Here is a 21,495-nt window from a genome sequence, read left to right as displayed (position 1 = left end):
TCCTCACGGCAATTCTCCATAAATATACAAGAGGAGGGTACAAAACAATACACTACAACTTCACAAACCTGACGCGATGTGCAGTAGTGTCATTAGCGGGATTCACGTAGCATAGGGAGTAAAGGGAGTGTCAAAAACGAAACTGAAATTTATTAAACATGTTAATGTGTGTTGTTATTGGCGAATATAACATTTTCTAAACAATAACAGGTAACAAAGTGAATAAATATATTACACGTTAGCAATTAATATGTCATAAAAGTGTAATACTCCACACAGATAAAACACACTTTATATTTCGGTATAGTTTGTCGCAGTACTGTTTGAATTAAAATGACTTACAAGTGCACTTAATTTTTTTTTACTGGTTTAGCGAGTCCAAAGCGGTTTATTTTCCAAGAAGATCCTGCTTTGCCAAAAACGTTCCCCATAATGCCATAAAACCCAAATTATAACCTAACATAGTGTAATTATCTGTTTCGTGTTTGGTTCAGAGTTGACACCTTTTGCTGTTCTTGTAACTGTTTATGCGTTGTTGTTGTTGTTAATATAACTGCGTTTGTATGTGACACTTAGTTGCTATGCCGACCTGAAGTCAACGTGAAGCTTTTATTCGTAAGTTACCGGTCTGTTTTGGAGACTGGCTGTAGGAGTTGAGACCGCTGTTGTTTTGCTCTTGTTTTGATGCGGGTTACTGCCTAGAAATTTGGCGTGTTCCCTTAAATCTGAACGCTTTCCTACAAAATTATGAAACTTTACTTTAAAATTTGTATGAGACAATCAGGAAATATTATATTGTAACTTAAATCATTCATAAAAGGCCTTGGCATCCCTCCTCACATCTTAGACTAACAGTTGTACATATCCTATTGTATCTCCAACAGCTATGCCCGGTGTAACTCGGCAGGTTCCTGTAGTGTTCCAGGAAGTGCCCTGCCTTTTCCTCCTCACTCAGAGCCTGCTCCAGTGTCCTGATGCCACCTAACTACCCCACACATTATACCCATTACAATGACACATGCGCAACCAATCAGACTCAATGCAATGACCACAGCACACAACACTCACAGGAGCAGCTTTTCCACTTGACTGGCCCTCACCTTTCAGCGACTGACCTCTCCCTTCCTCTGGACATGCTAACTATTACAATTTGAATCTATGGAGCTCTCCAAAACAGGCACGAACGCTAGTAATGTCACAGTATTACATTTTCGTTTCATGATTATTTGATTTGGTTTTGCTTTTACTTTTCATTATTGCTTTTACTTTTCATTATTTGCTTTTACTTTTCATTGTTGATCACATTCCTCTAGTATGTGATCAGCTTTATGAAATCAAACTTTCCGAATTACATCAAGAAACCACTCACCAGTGTACGCAGACACACGGGTTCTTACTGTGAGCAGGCTTGCACCTCCACAAACCTGACTCGTATTTGACCTCCGCTTGTTTGTTTCCATGGAAATGTTGTTCCTTTGGTTACAGTTTTCCACAGTATGGCGTAAAACGTATTTATCTCTATGGAGAATGCTTCAAAGTGCGGTTTTAAGTTTCTTTTTCCATGGAATCAGGCTGGTGACGTGCTGCCTCCAGAAATATACGCACTGTACCTTTAAATTATTGTGATTATTGATTTTAATGTTATGATTAGAATTATTTATGATAACCCAAACAACAGTAAAATCATTGTAGATCACGTTCCTCTAGTATGTGACTACCTTTATGAATTCAAACTTTCTGACTTTAGACGAGATAAGACATTGGCAAGTATAGTTTATCACATTTTAGCACAAACTGAGGATGGATTCTTAGATTAGAGAAGTGTTTATTATCAAAGTGCATATGACATAAACACAAACTACTTTACATATAGATTGAGTTGAGCTGCTTCAACTGTTGCAAGCACAATTTTAATTTAATGTTTAAAGAGGGGCTATTTTATTTCTATCTGGTATTAACGGCTAACACATAACATATTTAGACCACCATGTTAACTTTTATCATTTTCCAAAGCCTATATTCGCTGAAAACAACATATTAACATGTTTTATAAGTTTCAGCTTTGTTGTTGACTCTGAAACTCCCTTCCCTTTGCTTGCTGTGTTAAGTCACTCCCCCTTCAGAGCGCTACTAATGAAACTACTGTACATTGCATTCGGTTTGTCAAGTTGCTAACCAACATTATAACAAGGTAAAAAATAATAATAATTGTGGAATACCCCCTTTTTAGGCACATGTACAAATTTAGAGTCTGTTTTTTATATTGTTAAGCCACAATGTTCTTGTACTTTGAGGTTGCAACACTGAAATCACAACATTGTAAGGGTTTTCTCTTTTAAATGGTTTGGTAGGATAGTTCCTGTGGTAAATATTCATCATAGTTTTACATCAGTTAAATGGCAGTTTATGTAGAGAAGAAAAGCTGAGAAGAAAGTACATAAACACAGGAAGTAGAGGTAAATTCTAAAACAGAATCTACATGTGTCGTCAAGACTGAAAATTCCATCCAAATTGCAGGGACAGTTTATGCACAAGGAAGATATTTTTCTGATAAATGAAACAAGAATTTAACAAAATAAATGTGTCATTTAATTTTATTTTTCCAATGACAACTATTGTGTAATTTAAACAACTTTTAACCCGTGTCAAAATGGTTGCTAGGTAACAGTTATGGAATTACTTATATCCCATCAGCTGCTCATGTCCAACCAGGAAGGAAAACATGAACTTAATTTAATTTGTCTATTTTTATCTTTTTATGTTAAATATGTTCTAATGAAATGAGTAGTCTAATCTTGTTTTATGCACTTAAATGCTTCTCTTATTAAGAATCCATTTTTCATGCATATTTAATTTGTGCTATAATGTGATCTCGTCTTACTTCTGTGTCCTTTGGCAAGACACTCCACCCGACATGCCTAGTATAAATGTAGTACGTGAGTGATTGGTGGAGGTTGAAGGAGCCAACGGTGCATATTGTCAGCCTCACTTCTGTCAGTCAACCCATAGGCAGCCATGGATGCAGTTTTGTGAATGAATACATTATAACTCTACTTTGAGCGTCTGGAAAAGCGCAACATAAGACTAACACATTATTAGATTTTTACATGCTAATTTAAGAATGTCTGGGATGATTTAAAGGGGTGAACCACGTGTAGCGTACCATCGTTAGCTAGCTCAGAAAACATACAGTACGCTCTGCTTTGACATGGCTTGTAGCTGTTATAAATTGGCCCTTAGAGGAAAGTGAAGAAAGCACAATAAGTGATGGTTTGTCACTGTGCTTTTATGATTTACAACCTGGCCCTTAGCCCAGACCCCTGAGCACACAAGGCGAAGTGCTAAAAAAAATCACCTTTGCTCATTAGGGGGCACTATCAAAATACCATTACATGCTATTTTGACATTTTAAAGCATTCACTACATTTACATGCAAGCCAAGAATACAAGATAACTGGCCTAGTCCAATTTAAACGAATTTGTCTAGATATATCTAAACCTGAGAAGTAGGACTGAGGTAGTTCCTAGTAATGCAGAGGTGCCCAAACTTTTTTTTATCAAGGGCCACATCACAAAACATATTCAAAGCGGAGGGCCACAGACTGATGATCAATGCAGAACGGTACTTTATACACAATTTGACGGAGTCACTGTGAATTAATAAGGCTTAAAACACATTAATTTTAGGTCTGTATCACAATGCAATATGATGTTTGAGGCTATAGTGGTAGAAATAGTTTAATTTGTTGTTAAAAGTACTGCTTATGATCAATTGGGCTGGTTCAGTAGGAGGCCTGAGGACCAATAAAAACTTGTCTGGGCCGCATTTGGTCCCCGGGCCATAGATTGGACACCCCTGCAGTAATACATCTGGAGAACCCAATACATACCTGCTCCACTTAAAAACCTCGGACTAGCACGATTGTTGCAGAAAGGTGGGATTTGAACCAGTAACCTTTGGATGAGTTGGTAGGACAAACGCTACCAACTGGGTTACTGTTCTCCAAAAATCTCCATTGGTTTACCATTGGACTAACTGAAAATCTGATGAAACAATCACGATCTCTGTTAATGAAGAAAATCTGTCTTTCACTTTTCCTTCGACCTTCCACCTGGATTAGGTTAACATGATGCCCTCTTCTGGCAAACAATAGGTATAGCGAACCAGGCTAATTACTGACACAATGCTAAGAGAAAGACGCTTTGTGATGAAGGCCATAAGCGCAAAAACGAACATCGAGTTTATCAAGATGAAAGGATTTTAAAAACATGGAGGAGCGCTTCTTGTTTCTGTTGCTATGTAAATACTTGAAAAAACGTTGTACATAACTCCTGCTATATTTTATTAAGGAAACAACTTTGTAACACGGCTAAAAACAATTTAAAAGTTGGTTTGGCAGAATTAGCGACATTTAATCATGAGATTTACTGTAAATACAATTATCCAGCCATTAAGTTGATGTTAGACCCGGGTTTTAATATGGAGGGAGATTTATGGAGGGAAATGACACAATGAAAAAGGGATTGGCTGCAATTTGCCGCAAATGGTGCAGAAATGATTAGCGGCTACCGGAGCATACCAACGGTCCCACATAATATGCAGGGGACACGCTGAACTGGCCACTGTGTAAGGGGTTTAAAGCAGGTGAAGTCATGCTGGAGACGGGATTAAATAAGACCTTAGCAATATTCTAGTTTGGTTTAATACAGTTTGGGTAAAAAAAGACACAAAACAAAACACCCATTATAGTTCATTTTAGACCGTTTGCATTGGTTCTAAGTTATTCCTCATTTACTGTAAATATTATGAGCATCCTATTTATTTACCATGAAAAATTGTTTAAAAATGGTTTAAAAATGGTCAAATTTGTATATAGCATTTTTCCACCTTCAAGGCACTTTGCATCAAGGAACCACTCAAAAATTCACACACACATTCATACACTAATGTAGATGTAGCAATGGGTTAAGTGTCTTGCCCAAGGACACAACAGCAGCATTCATCTGTGGGAGCTGGAATTGCGCTGCCAACCTGTGATCTGCCTGCTCTGCCAATGATGTTTATGTCGAGAGCAGGATACGAACCGCAAATGTTCAAATCAGTGGACAAATGCTCTATGCTATTTAAAACTTTCAGAATCCAAAGCAGAGTTTTGCTATGACTGTAAAGCAACAACAACTAACATGCTAATGCACACTTCCTGATTATCGGACAATAAAATGCTTTCATTTTTGATGCAGACAGTGCACAGCGGACTGATTTTGACCACAAGAGCTGCTTATACAATATATCTGTACTGGGGCAAGACACATTTGACTTGAGTATATGGAAATTACCATCACCTGCTGTCTGGAATATTCCACAGTATGGTATTAAACATCTCTACCTCCATGGATACAAGGTGATGTTACTGGGCAAGGTCAGATCTGTGGAGCGCAATAAACACATCTGATTGAATAATTTGAATATCAGTTTAATACCAAACTGCAGGACAATACAAGCAATGAAATCACATCTCCATGGAGACAAGCAGGTGATGGACCATCGATCAGAAAAGTTACATAGTGCATCTTTAATATAACATACACTTATATAAAAATGCACAACCATTCTTGTAACAAATATTGCATATGGTGATAGTAGACAAAATCACTCAAATTTTACAAAACATTAATATATAGACTGACTGATATCAGGTAACTGCTTGTTTGAATCACTGGCTGTGGTTATAAGATTATTATTTTTATTTTAGTTTTTTTTTAATTGATTTTTTTTTTGGGCGACAGTAGCTTAGTTGGTGGAGCGTTTGTCCACTGATCCACAGGTTGGTGGTGTGACTCTTTAAAGGTTATGTCTTTTACATAATCTTAAAGGTCCAGAAATCAGACAATAATCAGATTACAGCATTGAACATGGCCACTTTCTTGCTAATATTGTAACTAACTAACATCATTATTTGACCAATTTCTTTTCAAGTCTTCTTTCAAATCATCTTCTTTCCAAATATTTTCTCTATGGAGATGTTATTGCTTTACCTGAAAGGTTTCACACTATTGCATTACATTTATTTTGTATTTATTCAAGTACAGGTATTTTTACTCAAAAAATACATTGACATTCATTCTTACTGAAAGCGGGATCACCTTTACACAGATCTGACCTGTACCTTTGCCTGCTGGCGTCACTGTCACAATCAAGAGTTTAAGTTTAATGCCATGCTGTGGAACATTGCAGGCAAAGCAATAACATTTCTATAGAGACCAGCATAATGCATCTTTAAAATGCACACCATGAAATCAGTCATAATGGCACTGGTATTCCTCATGCATCTTGATGAGTTTTAAAAGTGCTTTTCACAACTTTCAGAGACCAGATCAGAGTTTTGCCATCACGGTAATGTTAAAAACAACTAGCATGCTAACTGCTCACTTCCTGGTTCTCAGACAATAAAATGATTAGATGCTGCTAACTTTGTTTTGACCTTATAGAATATATCTGTACTGGGACAAGACAGATTTTGCTCAAATACGTCAAAGAAAATCGGATAAAGGCCCTTAAATTTCTGTTTCATTATCACAATTGCAATATTTGTAAGCAAAAAATGTGCCCTCTTAACTCTGGAACGCAGAACCAAACGACTGCAGCCTGCCAGTAACATTACAAGTGCTCGGTGACGTCATGGGATGGAGAGAAGTCATGTGCCCAAATGAGAGACAGATGTGGAACAGGTCTACTCCAGAAACCTGCTCAACCTGGCAACTCAATCTGGCAACCTATGGGATTAGTAAGGTATTATAATTGTATTAATTTGCTCGGATTTGAAGTCAGGTACACAGCATGTTTCGGTAATGACTATACACCTTAATTACCTTTAGTTGATAATGAACTAATTAATACCACTAGCTACTTAATCAATACCGTAACCTTAACTCCTCTCAATTCAAGGAGCTGTATGCAAGATTTTGGATTAATTATTTTTGAACATGATCTATTTATGTCCCCAGAAACGAAGTAAACATGTTTGTATAAAGAAGTGCACTAAGTGAGTGTGACGTCACCAATAGCGTTTAGCTCCAGTCAAATGAAGCCCATCGAGGCTAGTTGAAGGTAACGCCCCTTCCCGCTGGCTCCAGTGGTTTAGCAGGAATCGGGTACTTAACAACGCTGTCAATCAAACCTGTTGCTAGCACCAGTGGGAGCAGCCCTGGAGAATGAAGGCAACAGATTTTTCTGTTATGAATGTTTATATCTTGATTTATGGACAAAATAGCCAAATAAAAATGCCAGGATCGTGTAGAGCAGGTTAAGAGAAACATGTTAAGGTCAGAATGACAGGTCTGATGGCAGCAGTTATAAAGAGAGGCGTTTTTCAGTCAGCTCAATGGCAATAACAAGAACTGTGTAATAAACAAATACAGCCTGCCAATAATCAGGTATCCAGCAGGAAGCATACATTGGCCAAAGGAGGAGATACAATCCACCGATGTCAAGACACAAAAGCTCCTGACCATCCCAAATCTAGCATCCTGAGGCTGTACGCGAGCCGTAAGGAAGGAGGCCGAGGACTAGTGAGTGTGAGAGCCACTGTCCAGGATGAAACATCCAAGACCCGTAAGTACTTCAGGGCATCAGGGACAAGGCCCCAACAGGTGATGTGCTCAGCGAATGTCTCACACCAGGGGCAGAGTAAGGCTCTGGAATCTACTGCAGCATTTGCAATGCAGTGGCCTATCACCAGTTCAGCCACCACTGTTTCTAGCGTGACTGTAAAAAAAAAAAAAACAAGAACATAAAAATAGCCTCAATAAATCACTCAAATGTGTAAGGGGGTTTGGGGTGTTTCTCCTCCAAGGACAACTTTGTAAAAAACAAAAACAAAACATAAATTCCTGTATTCTGCTGCATTTTAGTTTTTTTGTCAATAATAATGGGCTCATCTCGTTCTATATGTTTAAAACTATGCATGAACCAATATACAACTGTTATGTTCAATCATTTATTTCAATTAATGGAACCCCTCTGGAACTCACTACCTAAACCCCTCCGTGACTGCTCTGACCTCCCCACCTTCAAGAAAGAACTCAAAACTCATCTGTTCAAAATCGCTTTTAATGCTTGATTTTATGTTGTAAATTTTTGTGATATTTTATTATTGTATCCACTGTGAAGCGACTTTGAGTGTCCTGAAAAGCGCTATATAAATAAAAATTTATTATTATATTATTATTATTATTCAATTAAAATGTTCAATTCAATGGTTAAATTACACCTAAAAATGAGAGTTAGTGTATTGTCATTTTACAACTTATTCACAACAAGGCCTATTCTGCAGTTCATCAAATCAGAAGGTTTTATTTATGAATAATAAATAACGAAACAAAGCAGGAAGAAATGGGAAGGTCAGGCCCTGACAGTTCCTCAAAGAGCTGCAGGAGAGCCAGTTTGTGCCAGGCAAGAGAGATGTAAGAAAGAAAGGTGTGCAGCTGTTCCTTCGCCAGCGCACCCTTCTGCCATCTCTCCCGTGTCACATTAAACAAGCCTGACAGTGGAGGACATAGGCTGCCGCCACTGTCTCAGACAGTGGAGTGCAGAGGAAGAGGTGCTGGAGGTACCATCATGGGAGGACAAACTCCTACATGGAATATACCACTGGAACATAACTGAGGTGACTGATATCAAGAAATCCAGACATCGTGATGATGGACAAACACCAGAGCAAAGCCACAGTGATGGGACGATCAGAAAAAAGGAACATGAGAAACTAGAGAAATACAGGGGCTCAAAGAAGAGCTGGAGAAGACCTGGAAGGTGAAGGTATCAGTGGTGCCCGTGGTCATCGGAGCACTCGGGGCAGTGACCCCCAAACTGGAGGAGTGACTACAACATCTACAGATCCTAGGAAAAACATCAGACATCTCAGTCTAGAAAAGTGCAGTACTAGGAACAGCAAAGATACTGCGCAGAACCCTCAAGCTCCCAGGCCTCTGGTAGAGGACCTGAGCTTATTACTTATAATATTATATTATTATATTGGAGGTAACCTGGAACCAGAAAATACACTGGGTATAAACTTGAAAGAAAATAAGCAATGTTGATAAATCACAAATCAATATATTAAGATAAACTGCCATTAAACAGATAACAAAGTCATGGATAGTTACCCAAACACCCTCTTTAGATTCATGGATAACAGTCCTAGAGTAAACAGTAGTTGGAGACTGGAAGAGTGGAAAGATTAACCTATGTTGTTAGAGATAAAGTAGACAAAAAAAAAAAAAAAAAAAAATATATTGTGAAAAAAAAAAAAAAATTATAGACAATAAACCAGGTCAACATATCTGATGTGAACACAGAGTAAGCTTCCACAGCAGACACTTGTTGTTTGTCAATTGACATAAAAATGGAAAACAATAAAATGGATGAATGCAAAACTATAAAATATGAGTTTTACTGGAGAGGTGACAGGTTGCTGAAAAGGAGCATGAGGCCACTGGAGAAACAGCAGCTCTGGCTCTCCAGTGAAATGGAACATTTGAATGATGAAGTTGCCGCCTGCGAGTGGGCAGAGAGTCAGGAGGTTTGGTTTGAGAAGGAGGATTCCTTCAAGTGACAGGTGAAGGAGCTGTGCCATTTTAATGAGAGGCAGAGGCACTCGGACACCCCAAGGACGCAGTGGATTCAGAAAGAGGTCTGTTACCACAGGGGGAGGACAATAGGCGTAGAATTCAATTTCAGGAGAGTAGGTTGGTATGGACTGTATTCTAAGATTTTAGAGGTAATGCAGAGGGAGAAAGACTTCCAGATGCGCTGGAAGGAATTTGTTGTTGCTCAAGTGGAAGAAAGTTGCAAGTCAAACCACCAAGTGCCTGGAGGAGGAGAGATGAGAGGTAGACCTGTGTCAAGAAAACTACGATGAGCTGCAGGGGAGAGCGAGAAAAAGACCAGTGGCTAAATAAGGATGAGGAAAATGCCGATGAAATGGAGCAGGAGCAGAGCCAATGGTAGAAGGAGAATACTTGAAAATGTTACTCCAAAGTCATGATCACTTTTATGACACTGTAGTTGACTGGACTCTGAGTTAGCCGAAAAACTCTGAAAAACTCAAGGAGAAGGAGTCACAGTGTGAGCCGCTTAGTGACAAGGACACAGAGGAACTGCAAACAGGGGAAAGTTAATACAGCGAGAGACAAACAGAAACTGACACTGAAAGTGACCCCAAAATGGAAATGTACCCTCAGTTTTGGCCACACCACCAGAGGTTTGGATGGTGCTTTTGTTTTGAAGAGCATCCTCGTGCTAGGGGTTGTTGTTGGAGAGGCACAGTGCAGTGACTAGTTAGGAGCTGTAGGGGGCAGCAGAATGGGCTTTCAAAGTTTGTTAGTTCTGCCCGGCGCTCACCAGCACAAGAGAAATTCACTGGCTTCATGAGGTCCTCCTTCTACAACAACCCAGATGGTGAACAGGATTATGAAAGTGAGTGTGTTCTCTTCTCAGTTATGTTCAAGTCAGTGTAGGTTGGAGTGTGCAAGTGTAGTGAGTAGTTAAGAGCTGTAGGGGGCAGTGGTATAGACTTAGCACTTTACACTGTCATTCAGTGGACTTGAGGTTGCGGAGGGCTTTCTGGAATGTTTTCTTACAGGTTGGGTTATCACAGCTGGACATACAAGATTGTATGAGTGTTTTGCGATGAAGTTTTTGTTTCTGTTGTTGTGAGTCTGTTGTGTTTGATCGTTCGTGTGCTTGGGCCAGTGTAAACCCAACAGGCACACTCTGGAGCGCAGTAAATGGCTCCAAACAGGTTGTCTTGGAGCGGCTCCACCCACACTCTGGACTGGGGTGAGAGCGGGGCGAGTGTGGTGTGAACGTGGTTGATTTCAGGCCGACCTCCACAGTCTGCTGTGACAGTAAAAGTGCTTGAAATTGGGGAAAAAAGTGCTCGGATCACATTTATTTGTATGAATGGGCACAGCAGAGCTGCTGTTTGACATCTTCGTCTGACGAGGAAATTTGGATCAATTTGGATCAATCAGTGACACGTCTCCTCCTGCCTCTGTCTGTGCAGATGACCCTAGGTCTGTCTGTGTGTCATTCCAAAAGCTTTTTCTCTTCCTCCACCAGCATGTACAGTTCTCACAGTGTATTTAAGCGAAAGAAAAGACCACCACGTATAGAGGAAGTGAGTGCGTGAGTGCGTATTCATGGGGCTCTGTCCACTTGAAGCTCGTTGTCATAGAAATAAGTTCTTTGATCAGCTGATGGACTCTCACGTGGCTCATGGTGCATGAATGATGAACGTGTGTGTGAACAAGACTGACCCAAAATAAAGTAAACAGAACTAAATCTAGTGTGCACTGGGTTCACTCCACAGAGCCACTAACATGTGTGAAAACGACCTAAGAAAAACATTAAAATCATAATACAAAAAAAATAAAAAATAATAATAATAATAATAAAGTACATGAATAATCACCATAAAAAGGTCTCACTGGTGTGAATCAGTACCCCTCCCTTTGCTCTCCGCACTAAGTCACTCCTCATTCAGAGCACTATCACAACACATCAGGTTTGTGAAGTTGTAGTGCATTGTTTTGTAGGCTTTGGTAGGTGACATAGGCTCATGGGCTGTGCTTTGGACAGAATTGTACTGCTGACCATAAGGGGGTTTGAATACTGTCTGGGAGAGGAACAAAGACATAACATGGTAGAAAGCTCCAAACAGTCCACTTTGCATAATACCCACTCTTTAAGTACAAAGTCTGGCTACTTTACGTCCTCCTCTTTAAAAGTACCTCCATGTACTACACCCGTAAATCACTACTCATCAAATGCATTACATATTGCATTGACTGGGCTCTCTCCCAACTCTAAATCGATCGTGTCTACAGTACCCCATTTGAAACATACTGGCTCCAATACAGAAACAATTACACTTAATAAAAACCATCCAAATATTTTTCATCCTAACCTTTCGCACATGACAGGAAAGCTTGGTCCTATAACATTTACCTTCTGATCTTATCCCAGTGTGTATATAATTCCAGATATTATCAAGCTTATATAAAATTGCCATATTAGCTAAAAGGAAAACCACATGCTAACATATAAAACAGAAGATATGGCTAGCTGACAGCACAAATATATTTCCAATCGGACAAGTGCAAAATGACACGTTTTGGAGAGCCAGTTGGCAGGGATTGGTTTCCCACAGTTGCGTTCAAGGACCATTGGTTAAAGGGGCGCTACGGTGTGCTGCTAAAATCATTCACCACATGTGTTATATTGTTTTTTTATTGCTGAGTTTAACTTTACGGTATGTGACTATGGTTTGTGGGATCTAAAAAAGACAATAATTGAAACTGGATTCAGAGGTGTAGAGTAGCAAAAAATGTACTCGAGTAATATTGTTTTGAAGTAGCGTTACTCTTACTTAAAGGGCCGATATTACGCCATTTTCTGATCTTTGGTATAATGTTGTTTACTCAACAAAAACACACCTGGAGTTGGGTTTTGTTTCATTCACACATGTTTAACACACAAACCATGAGTATTTAGGTAATTTTCTCAGGCTGAAAACACTCTGTTCCACCTTGTGATGTCATCAAGTGGTAATACAGGAAGTGCTCCACTGTGTTTTTAAACTCCATACACCTTCACCAGAATCATTTGGATGATTTCAGCTCTTGAATTAAGTCTCTGCTGAACAAAAGGTAATTAAAGTCATTAATTAAACATATATATCACCATGAAGACAAGAAGGTGACCCAAACTGGCAAAGTTACAGGTCAGATCTATGGAGAGGCGACACCACTCAGAGTAAGTAAATCCATGTTTGTAAAGTTATACCAATAGAAACAACTGTAATTTAATAAATGCAATTTAAAAAAGTCCAAGCAGACGGCAAACCTCCCACTAGAAACGTTCCGTAGCGCACCTTTTGTGAATAATCCACCTACAGTTGTGTTTCCCCCCCGCCCAAAGCTCAAAATGCTCTGGCCCACCTCATGATGTCATCAGGCGGCGATCCAGGAAGTGCTCCACTGTGTTTTTAAAGTCAATTAATAATAATCAGACTCCAAATACCAGCATGACTAACAACAGTGATTCCCATACACACATATATAAATGTGTAGATACAGGGGGAGAAAAAAGTAAATAAAGTAAATACATAACACTTTTAAACCTGTTTTTGTGTGTGTGTGTCGGTGTGTGTGTGTGGGTGTGTGCGTGTGTGTGTGTGTGCGCTTAAAACTGAATAAATGTTGTATTTTCCCCAAAGATTATAATGAAAAAGCCTCATTTTTGAGACCATGGCATTCTGTCTGCACCTAATAATAAGGATTTGTATTATTTAGTTATTTTTGCCGATACCGATATCCGATATTTGTCCTACTGATGTAGCCAACAAGCGATATTTACCAATGTCAATATAATATACCTTTTAAAATTCATAGTAAAGCCAAAAACGATCTTGATGTAATTGATGTAAAGATCACAAATGAACTTACTCTTCCATTTCCATTTTTACTCATTAGTCTATTCAAACAGATCACATGGACCGATACCGATACTGATACTGGAAGTGATGTATCGCCCATCCGTGACAATAAAGTATTTGAATTCTTTGTCTAATCTGAAGTAGGAGCCAAAAGCAGTGCTCTCATTGGCTACACTTGGCTTGGTCCATCCCAGTTTCACTTTACTGTCTGAAAAAAATGATTGTTGATACTGAAGATGTAGTAAAGGGTTTGTAAAAGTTAAATGGGTGAGTTAAGCCATTTACATCCAGTTCCTACTTCTGCAATGTGAAATCAGCTACCCCAAGTTTAAGTAAGTAGTAAAGTACCCAAGTATTTCACACAGACTTTGAAAATATCAGTCAAATGTAATGAACTTGACGAAGACTGGTGCTGATTTTTGATCAACTGGAAAGACTCAATTACTTTATAAGCTCAAAGCCAGGACTTGAACTTAAAACCTTCAGGCAGGGTGTCACCATGAATCTGCTCAACAATAACCCCTCAGCCATTTCCTCAGGTTTTATAAAGAAAAACTACTTTTCAGTCCACGTTTTAAAGAAATTGAGTAGAAAATACCTGCTTTCAAATGTAGTGAAGTAAAAGTAAAAAGTATCCAGTGTAAAATGTACTTATGTATGTGTAAATTGTTCAATATTTTGACTTTTGTACTTACATTTACCGGCTTAGTGGGACTTTGCGAGCACTTTTTAAAAAATAAATCATTACTGGACAGCAGATGTTATGACAGCAGTAAGAAAAATGTGTCAAATTTGAATGATGAAATGTCTCCAGAGGGTTTTGTGAGCCTGTCGAGAGGAAGCACGAGGGAGTTCGGATTCCAACATTTCAAATTGAGTCCACAAGGCTGTACATTTGATCACTTCCTACTATTGTTTTTCATTTGCACAAATTGGGCCATGATGTCTGCGTGTAGAAATAGAAGTGAGCTCTGTGAGGTGTTTCATTTTGCATAAAAATTCAAATGCTTAAAGAAAAGTAATGATTTTTTTTTATTTTATTTTTTTTTTGAGAATAATGAAAAAGAAAATTACAAACATTCTAAAATAAAAAGTAAATAAATAAAAAAAAATTCAAATTACAATTCAAATTTAACTTTTAAATTTAAAACTTTCTGATTTTTTTTCCTTCTGATTGTATTATTTTCCAGGCACCATGTTAAGCACTTTTCATCATTTATAATATTTAGCTTTTAATTAGGCCTGAGGGACTAATTAAAAACAAAAAATCGCCAAAATCAAGTAGTAAACAAGACCAAAAAATGCCAGTAACCAGTATCAAAACTTAGAACTTAATGAGCTATAATTTTGTGCGAATATCCTGAGAAAAAAAAAAGAAAAAGAAAAGACGACTCAGAAGTGCCACCTCAAAGTTTGATTTTCATGACGCCAATGTGAGCCTGACCCAGAAAAAAATCAACGTAAAAATCTGAAATTTCAATAAAAATGCAATTTTTTTTTCTTTTTTGGAAAAGCGAGTGTGGAGATTGGTCACCTGAAAACAATGATATACAAATCAAGAAGCTATCTAAAAATAGCTCTCTTAAAAATGTTGTTGTTTTTTTTTATTATTATTATTTTGTCATGGACTTGTGAAAAATTTTACCTCTCATGCTTTAATTTTTACATTATGGATTCAAAAGGCTGGGAAATTGGTCAAAATGAGCTAGACCCATGTGCAATTACAGACCAGACTACTTTTTTGAATTTTGATCAATCTTAAAATGTGGGTGTGGCCAAACTGCAACAAACAAGGCTGTTTTTAAAAGTATTAAATCTTGTGTAACTCTGACATGCAGTGTCCTATTGCCCGGCATTAATATACATTTTATACCGAACGCAATGATATACAAGTTACGCATATGTGTCGCCTCCTTGAACTTTTAAAAGAGGTCAAAAACATTACTTTGGTCTAGACATTTGAAATTTGGTACAGTCATCTGTCTTGTCATTACAAACAAAAAAGCCAATGAGGACATACCTCTATCTGCAACCATGTCACTATGGCAAAGTGAAACATGGCAAAGTGAAACATGGCAAAGTGAAACATGGCAAAGTGAAACATGGCAAAGTGAAACGTGGCACAGTGAAACATGTACCATTGAAATACATGGGGTTCAGACAGATGTACTTTGTTGTAGAATTCATGTTTTAGACTAAACAAACTATGGCCTCGTAATGCAGGCGGTCATGATGTAGGGGTGGTCACGATAAAGGGGCGGTCGCGATGTATGGGGCGGTCGCGATAAAGAGACTGTTGCGACGAAGAGGCAGTCACGATGAAGAGGCGACTGCAGTGTGGAGACAAGAGGCAAGATCTTCACAATAGCATGTATCTCACGGTCTCAACGGGTGGCGAGGGCCTTTATCATTGCATGGGGCTTTAATCGTTAATTGCTATGGTAATTGTGCACATTTTTCATCACTCTGAAAGCCAACACCTTTTCCTTGGTTTATTTGCACCATATTTTTTCCAGCTCATGTTATTTGAGGTACATAGTTAATTTTATTTTTGCAATATTTTTATAGTTTACTTTTAGATGGTTTTGTTGAGAATTGGACCCTTTATGAAATATTTTGGTTCTGTCCAATTATATCAGTACAACATTATGAAAATAAATAAATAAATAAATAAACACTTACACATACTTGATCGCTTTTCCCCCGTCACTGTTGTAATATAATTTTTTTTTTACCAGTAACTTTTAGCTTCTCTACTCAGCAACAACACAAAAACAGCAGCTTGTTATGAACTTCAGTGAGTGAACATAATGCGCATCGTAATCAAGTCCACATCGGTCCTGTGAGCAGTGTTGGGAAGTAACTGAATGCACTGAAAATATAGATTCAGAATACTAATTTTGAGTAAAGTACTGTTACTTTATCACTTGGTGATAATCAGAGTACAGTACTTTCAAAGGCATATATTGCGGTATTCTATCCTGCTGTTTGAGATTAAAACTGCGAGGTATTAATAAGAAAGATAAAGACACTGCTCATGTGATGCGTGTCGTACGATTTTTCCTCCTCATAGTAGCGATAAAATAAATACAACCAACACAAGCTGTTCTATTTCTATGGAGAGTTTTTACACTGTAATACAATGCAACTTCATGTGAAAGTAATCTAAGTATTCAGAGTACAGTACTCTAATCGGACCATGTAACGGAATACACAACACTATACAATATAATGCAGGTATTCAGTATTCTGAACCAAAATACATTTCAAAGTATTCTTCCCATCACTGCCTATCAGTCTAAGTTTGTGCGTAATCGCGCCACAGCCAGTGGCCCCCCACTGACACCCTGATGAATACCACCAGCAGGCCGCCTTTGACTCCTCAAACCCCCGACACTTGGTTCTGAGGATGGGCAGTCCCTTACGGAGATGTCGGGACTTGTTGCTTCTCCACGTCTGTTATGCGCGCGCGGAGAAGACTATGAACGCGCCACATCCACCACGAAGGACCTGTAGTTGAGGCATATTGTTCTCATAGACTCCAATGTCTATAAACTCTCCAATGATTTTTGTACACTTAATACTTTACTAATAAGCACGTGCAGTAGAACACTGCTGCTCACATTTTGGTCCAACGGCGCCAAGCGTAATTACGCACGGAACAGATGTATTCACATAGTCTTGTGATCTTTTTTTTTAACCAGGCTATTTTTCCCACCACAAACAACTAATTTAAGCCAGTGCGGAGAGAAAGCTAAATGAATAATTGGCGATTTTCTTGGTAAATTATAACATTAATAGAGTATATCCTAACTTGGAAATAATAGACCCATGCTGCGAGTTTTATCAGTGATTTCATTTCATTTTCATTTCGCTGAATTCTGCCAAAATGTTCAGTTTTTTATAATACAGTACATGGGCTATAGCTCAAAGTTGATTCTTCCTTTAAAGTCTAAAATTGAATCCGTGTGTCAGAACCGTTTCTTAAACACTTTCTCAGCGCCTTGTCACATTGTTGTCATTTGTTCAGAGAAGATATTATGTCTCTGCTCAAAAGTGTAATGCGTAAAACACCGTTTAATCTGGCACATCTCCTTCTTTATTCCCAGCGGCTTCATAAGCGGCGGTAAACCCCGGTGTCAGTGGGAAACTGTGAAACTTGTTCTAAAACATGACACACACTTGTCCCACAATGGACAGTGCGCGTGGAGCGGAGCACTTACCCACGCACTCGTTGGCCTCGCGCGCCGTGGCCCGCTGCCAGGGCCGGTCGTAGTGGAAGGGTTTGCACCTGTCACACTCGGGCCCCGCGGTGTTGTGCTTGCACTCGCACACCAGGTTGCCCTCGCGGTCTTTGACGCACTTTGAAGCGTGTCCGTTGCACTTGCACCTGCCGCCCACCTGCAGATCCGACACGGCGTACGCGTACGAGTCCCGGGCCAGCTCCGAGTCATCCTCGTTCTCGTCCCCAAACGTGTGAAGCCGGCTGAAGATGACCTTTATGTCGGTGGCCGTGACCCAATCCTGCAGCACTGGGGAGTTGTCGAAGTCGTGCGCGGAGGGTCGTCCGTCCAGAGTGCTGAAGGCGATGAGGCCGCCGCTCAGCGGGTGCATGTCCGTGTGCGAGTCCGTGCACACCGCCTCCTGCTCGTTCTGTTTAGTGATCACAGCGCGGTTCTGGCGGTTGTACATCTTCTTACACTGGGTGGAGTAGTACTGGAAGGGCATCCAGGACTTTCCGTAGTCCATGGACTTGTAGATGGCCATAGACTCGGGTCTGGGCGAGCAGAACTGCAAACTCACGTATGTCACCTCAAACTTCTTCCCCAAAGACAGCGTGAGCGTCACGTTCTGCGGAGATTGGATGTAGGTCTCGGAGCGCCAGCACGTCAGGTTGTGCGGGTTGTTCAGGTCGGTGAGGTACGCGGCCGGGTGGGACTTCTTGGGGTCAGAGGCGTCGCACGTGTGGCAGTCCCGCGTGCGCTCCTCGCCCTTCTCGCTCACCACACAGTATCGCGCCACGGGGTTCCCGCACGTGCTGGACACGCGCACATCTTTCCCAAAAGCCGCGTTGACAAAGTCCGGGATGCACCTCCGCGGGTTGCCGTTCTCATCGTAGCAAGGGTCCGGGGGAGAGGACTGGGCCGCGAACATGCTGAGTCCGTAGCCCCCGAGCGCGCGCCGGCTGCACGCGCATAGCGTGAGCAGGGTTAACCACAGCTGCATCTTCACCTGTCTCCGCTCTGTGCCCCTGTCAGGCCGCTCAGTGTTCACTAACTCCGGGTCAAACTCCCAGACTGCACCGGTATCTGGTCTAGGGACTGCACCAGGACTGAATCAGGACTGAACCAGGGCTGTTCCAGGACGCTGCTCTGACGCGCCTGAGTCCTGTGTGTGAGGAGACAAAGTATTCCGCTGCTGTGTCCACTCTCTGCCCTCACCTCTGTCCGCCTCTTTCTCTCTCTCCCTCTCTGTCTCTCTCTCTTTGGGGTGCGGGTCCCATCAGCCCCTGTTACGCGCTCTCTGTTCCACAGCCTGCGCTCGACGGTCGAGAAGAAGAGTGCAGCAGCGACACCTTGTGGAGTATATTGACATCACATGTGATGTATTTGTTGTACTTTTTACCTGCCTGGGGACTGCGGATGTAAATTAGCTCTGTAGCTATAATCCGGCATATTTACATTTGTTTACAACAGATGTTCATTAATGTGCATTGTCCCTATCAAATAAATAAAAAAAAAAACAAAAAAAAAAAAAAACATCCTCTTGCCAGTGCGCTCTTACCGTCCACAATCCAAAACATGGGCTGAACTCACCAAGGTATCGTGCTGTAAAAGACTGTTACCGGTATAAGCCCTGAGCATTAGTAAAGCAACTGATAATTTTTCCTTTTTTTTTTTTTTTTTTTCTATATTTGAGAGCAGGTATCAGTACTTTCTACTCCGCTACGTTTTTGAACAGGACACAAAAGTAAATTTTCTTTTTTTTTTTTTTCAGTTCTTTTTATTTGAGTTTTTCTTTAAAACAAATGTAAAACAAAAGCAATGTACAAAGTAAATACATAAAAAGAGACAACAAATGTAAAATTAAATAAGTAAAATAATTAATAAAAATAATAAAATAATAAAATAAAAACAGGGGAGGGGGCGGGGTTCAGGTAGCATATTCTATACCTGCATATTCACCTGTCTATCCTGTCTATCACAGTACTCTAGAAACCCATCCCATGTCAGGTGGAAAGTGTCCACTTTCCCTCTAAGTTCAAATTTAATTTTTTCTAGCTGGACATGTTTCAATATATCATACAACAGATTAGTATAGGCTGGAGGGTTTTTTTGTTTCCAGTTCAACAGAATAAGTCTCCTAGCCAATAATGTCACAAATTTGACAAATATTTTTTGTTCATTCCGGAGGTTTGCACCAGCTGAGGGTACACCAAACAATGCCAGCACAGGGTCAGGATCTAACTGAAGTTGACAAACGTCAGACATCATGCGGAATATTTTTGTCCAATAGAGGGACATTTCTGGACAACTCCAAAAAGTATGAGCCAGTGAGGCTTGACCCTGCCCACAGCGCTCACAAGTTGTGTCCACTCCAGGAAACATTTTGGAAAGTCGCACCTTTGACAGATGCAGTCTATGTAAAACTTTAAATTGTAGTAGACCATGACGGGCACAAATCGAAGAAGAGTGGACGTTGTCCTGGGCTTTAGTCCACTAAAGTAAATTTTCTTTTAATTATTATTATTGTCCGAGACCTGCTGAAAAGGCAGAAGGGTTTATTATCATGTTCATAGGAGGCAGCAGCCTAAGCAGGGACTCCCAGACTTCCCTCATCCAGGACACATCCTCCAGCTCTTCCAGAAGGACCCCAAGGCGTTCCCAGGCCAGCCAAGACACATAGTCCCTCCAACATGTCCTGGGTCTTCCCTGGGCCCTCTTCCCTGTGAGACATGCCCGCAACACTTCCCTAGGGAGGCGTCCAGGAGATGACCTGAACAGATGCCCGAGCCACCTCAGCTGGCTCCTCTCGATGTGTAGGAGCAGCGGCTCTACTCTGAGCTCCTCCTGTGTGACCGAGCTCCTCACCCGATCTCTAAGGGTGCACCTGGCCACCCTATGGAGGAAACCCATTTCGGCCTCTTGAACCCGCGATCTTGTCCTTTCGGTCATTACCCAGAGCTCATGACCATAGGTGAGGGTAGGAACGTACATGGACTGGTAAATCGAGAGCTTTGCCTTTTGACTCAGCTTCTTCTTTACCACAACCGTCCAATACAGCGACCGCATCACTGTAGATGCTGCACTGATCCGCCTGTCAATCTCACGCTCCATCCTTCCCTCACTCGTGAAGAAGACCCCAAGACACTTGAACTCCTCCACTTGAGGCAGAGACTCACCACCCACCCGGAGAGAGCAAACCACCTTTTTCTGATTGAGAACCATGGCCTCGGATTTAGAGGAGCTGACTCTCATCCCAGCCACTTCACACTCAGCTGCAAACCGCCCCAGTGCTGCAGGTCCTGGCTCAATGAAGTCATCAGGACAACATCATCTGCAAACAGCAGAGATGAAATCCTGTGGTTCCCAAACCAGGCCCCCTCCGGCCCCCGACTGCACCTAGAAATTCTGTCCATAAATATAATGAACAGAACCGGTGACAAAGGGCAGCCCTGGCGGAGTCCAACATGCACTGGGAACAGGTCTGACTTACTGCCGGCAATGTGAACACAGCTCCACACTGAATGTGGGAGCTTTATTAGAACTCAAACTCTGTGTGAAATACTTTTACTTTTTACTCTTTAAGTACATTTTTAAATGGATACTTTAATACTTTTACTTAAGTAGACTTTTTCATGGGATACTTTTACTTGATTATTTTTGGCTTTGGTATCTGTACTTTTACCTAAGTAACACAATTGAGTACTTCTTCTCCCACTGCAGATGAGGGCCTATAGACAGAGGTGAGGCAAGGTTCACAAATGCTGCTATTGCCA

At 40.5% G+C, this 21,495-nt stretch overlaps 1 protein-coding gene across 1 annotated transcript in view; it reads right to left on the bottom strand.

Moving 5' to 3' along the window:
• LOC117375549 (netrin-1-like) overlaps nucleotides 1–18,956 on the bottom strand; it is a 64,670-nt gene extending 45,714 nt beyond the window's left edge. Inside the window, exon 1 of the mRNA XM_033971871.2 lies at nucleotides 17,720–18,956. Within this exon, the coding sequence (XP_033827762.1) occupies nucleotides 17,720–18,722 (1,003 nt within the window). The 5' untranslated portion in view covers nucleotides 18,723–18,956. The remainder of the gene's footprint in view (nucleotides 1–17,719) is intronic.
• Between the last annotated feature and the right edge of the window lie 2,539 nt (nucleotides 18,957–21,495).

The sequence above is a fragment of the Periophthalmus magnuspinnatus genome, chromosome 8 (genome assembly GCF_009829125.3).
Source record: "Periophthalmus magnuspinnatus isolate fPerMag1 chromosome 8, fPerMag1.2.pri, whole genome shotgun sequence".
Classification (NCBI taxonomy): Eukaryota; Metazoa; Chordata; class Actinopteri; order Gobiiformes; family Gobiidae; genus Periophthalmus; species Periophthalmus magnuspinnatus.
This window is presented reverse-complemented; position numbering and strand designations above follow the sequence as displayed.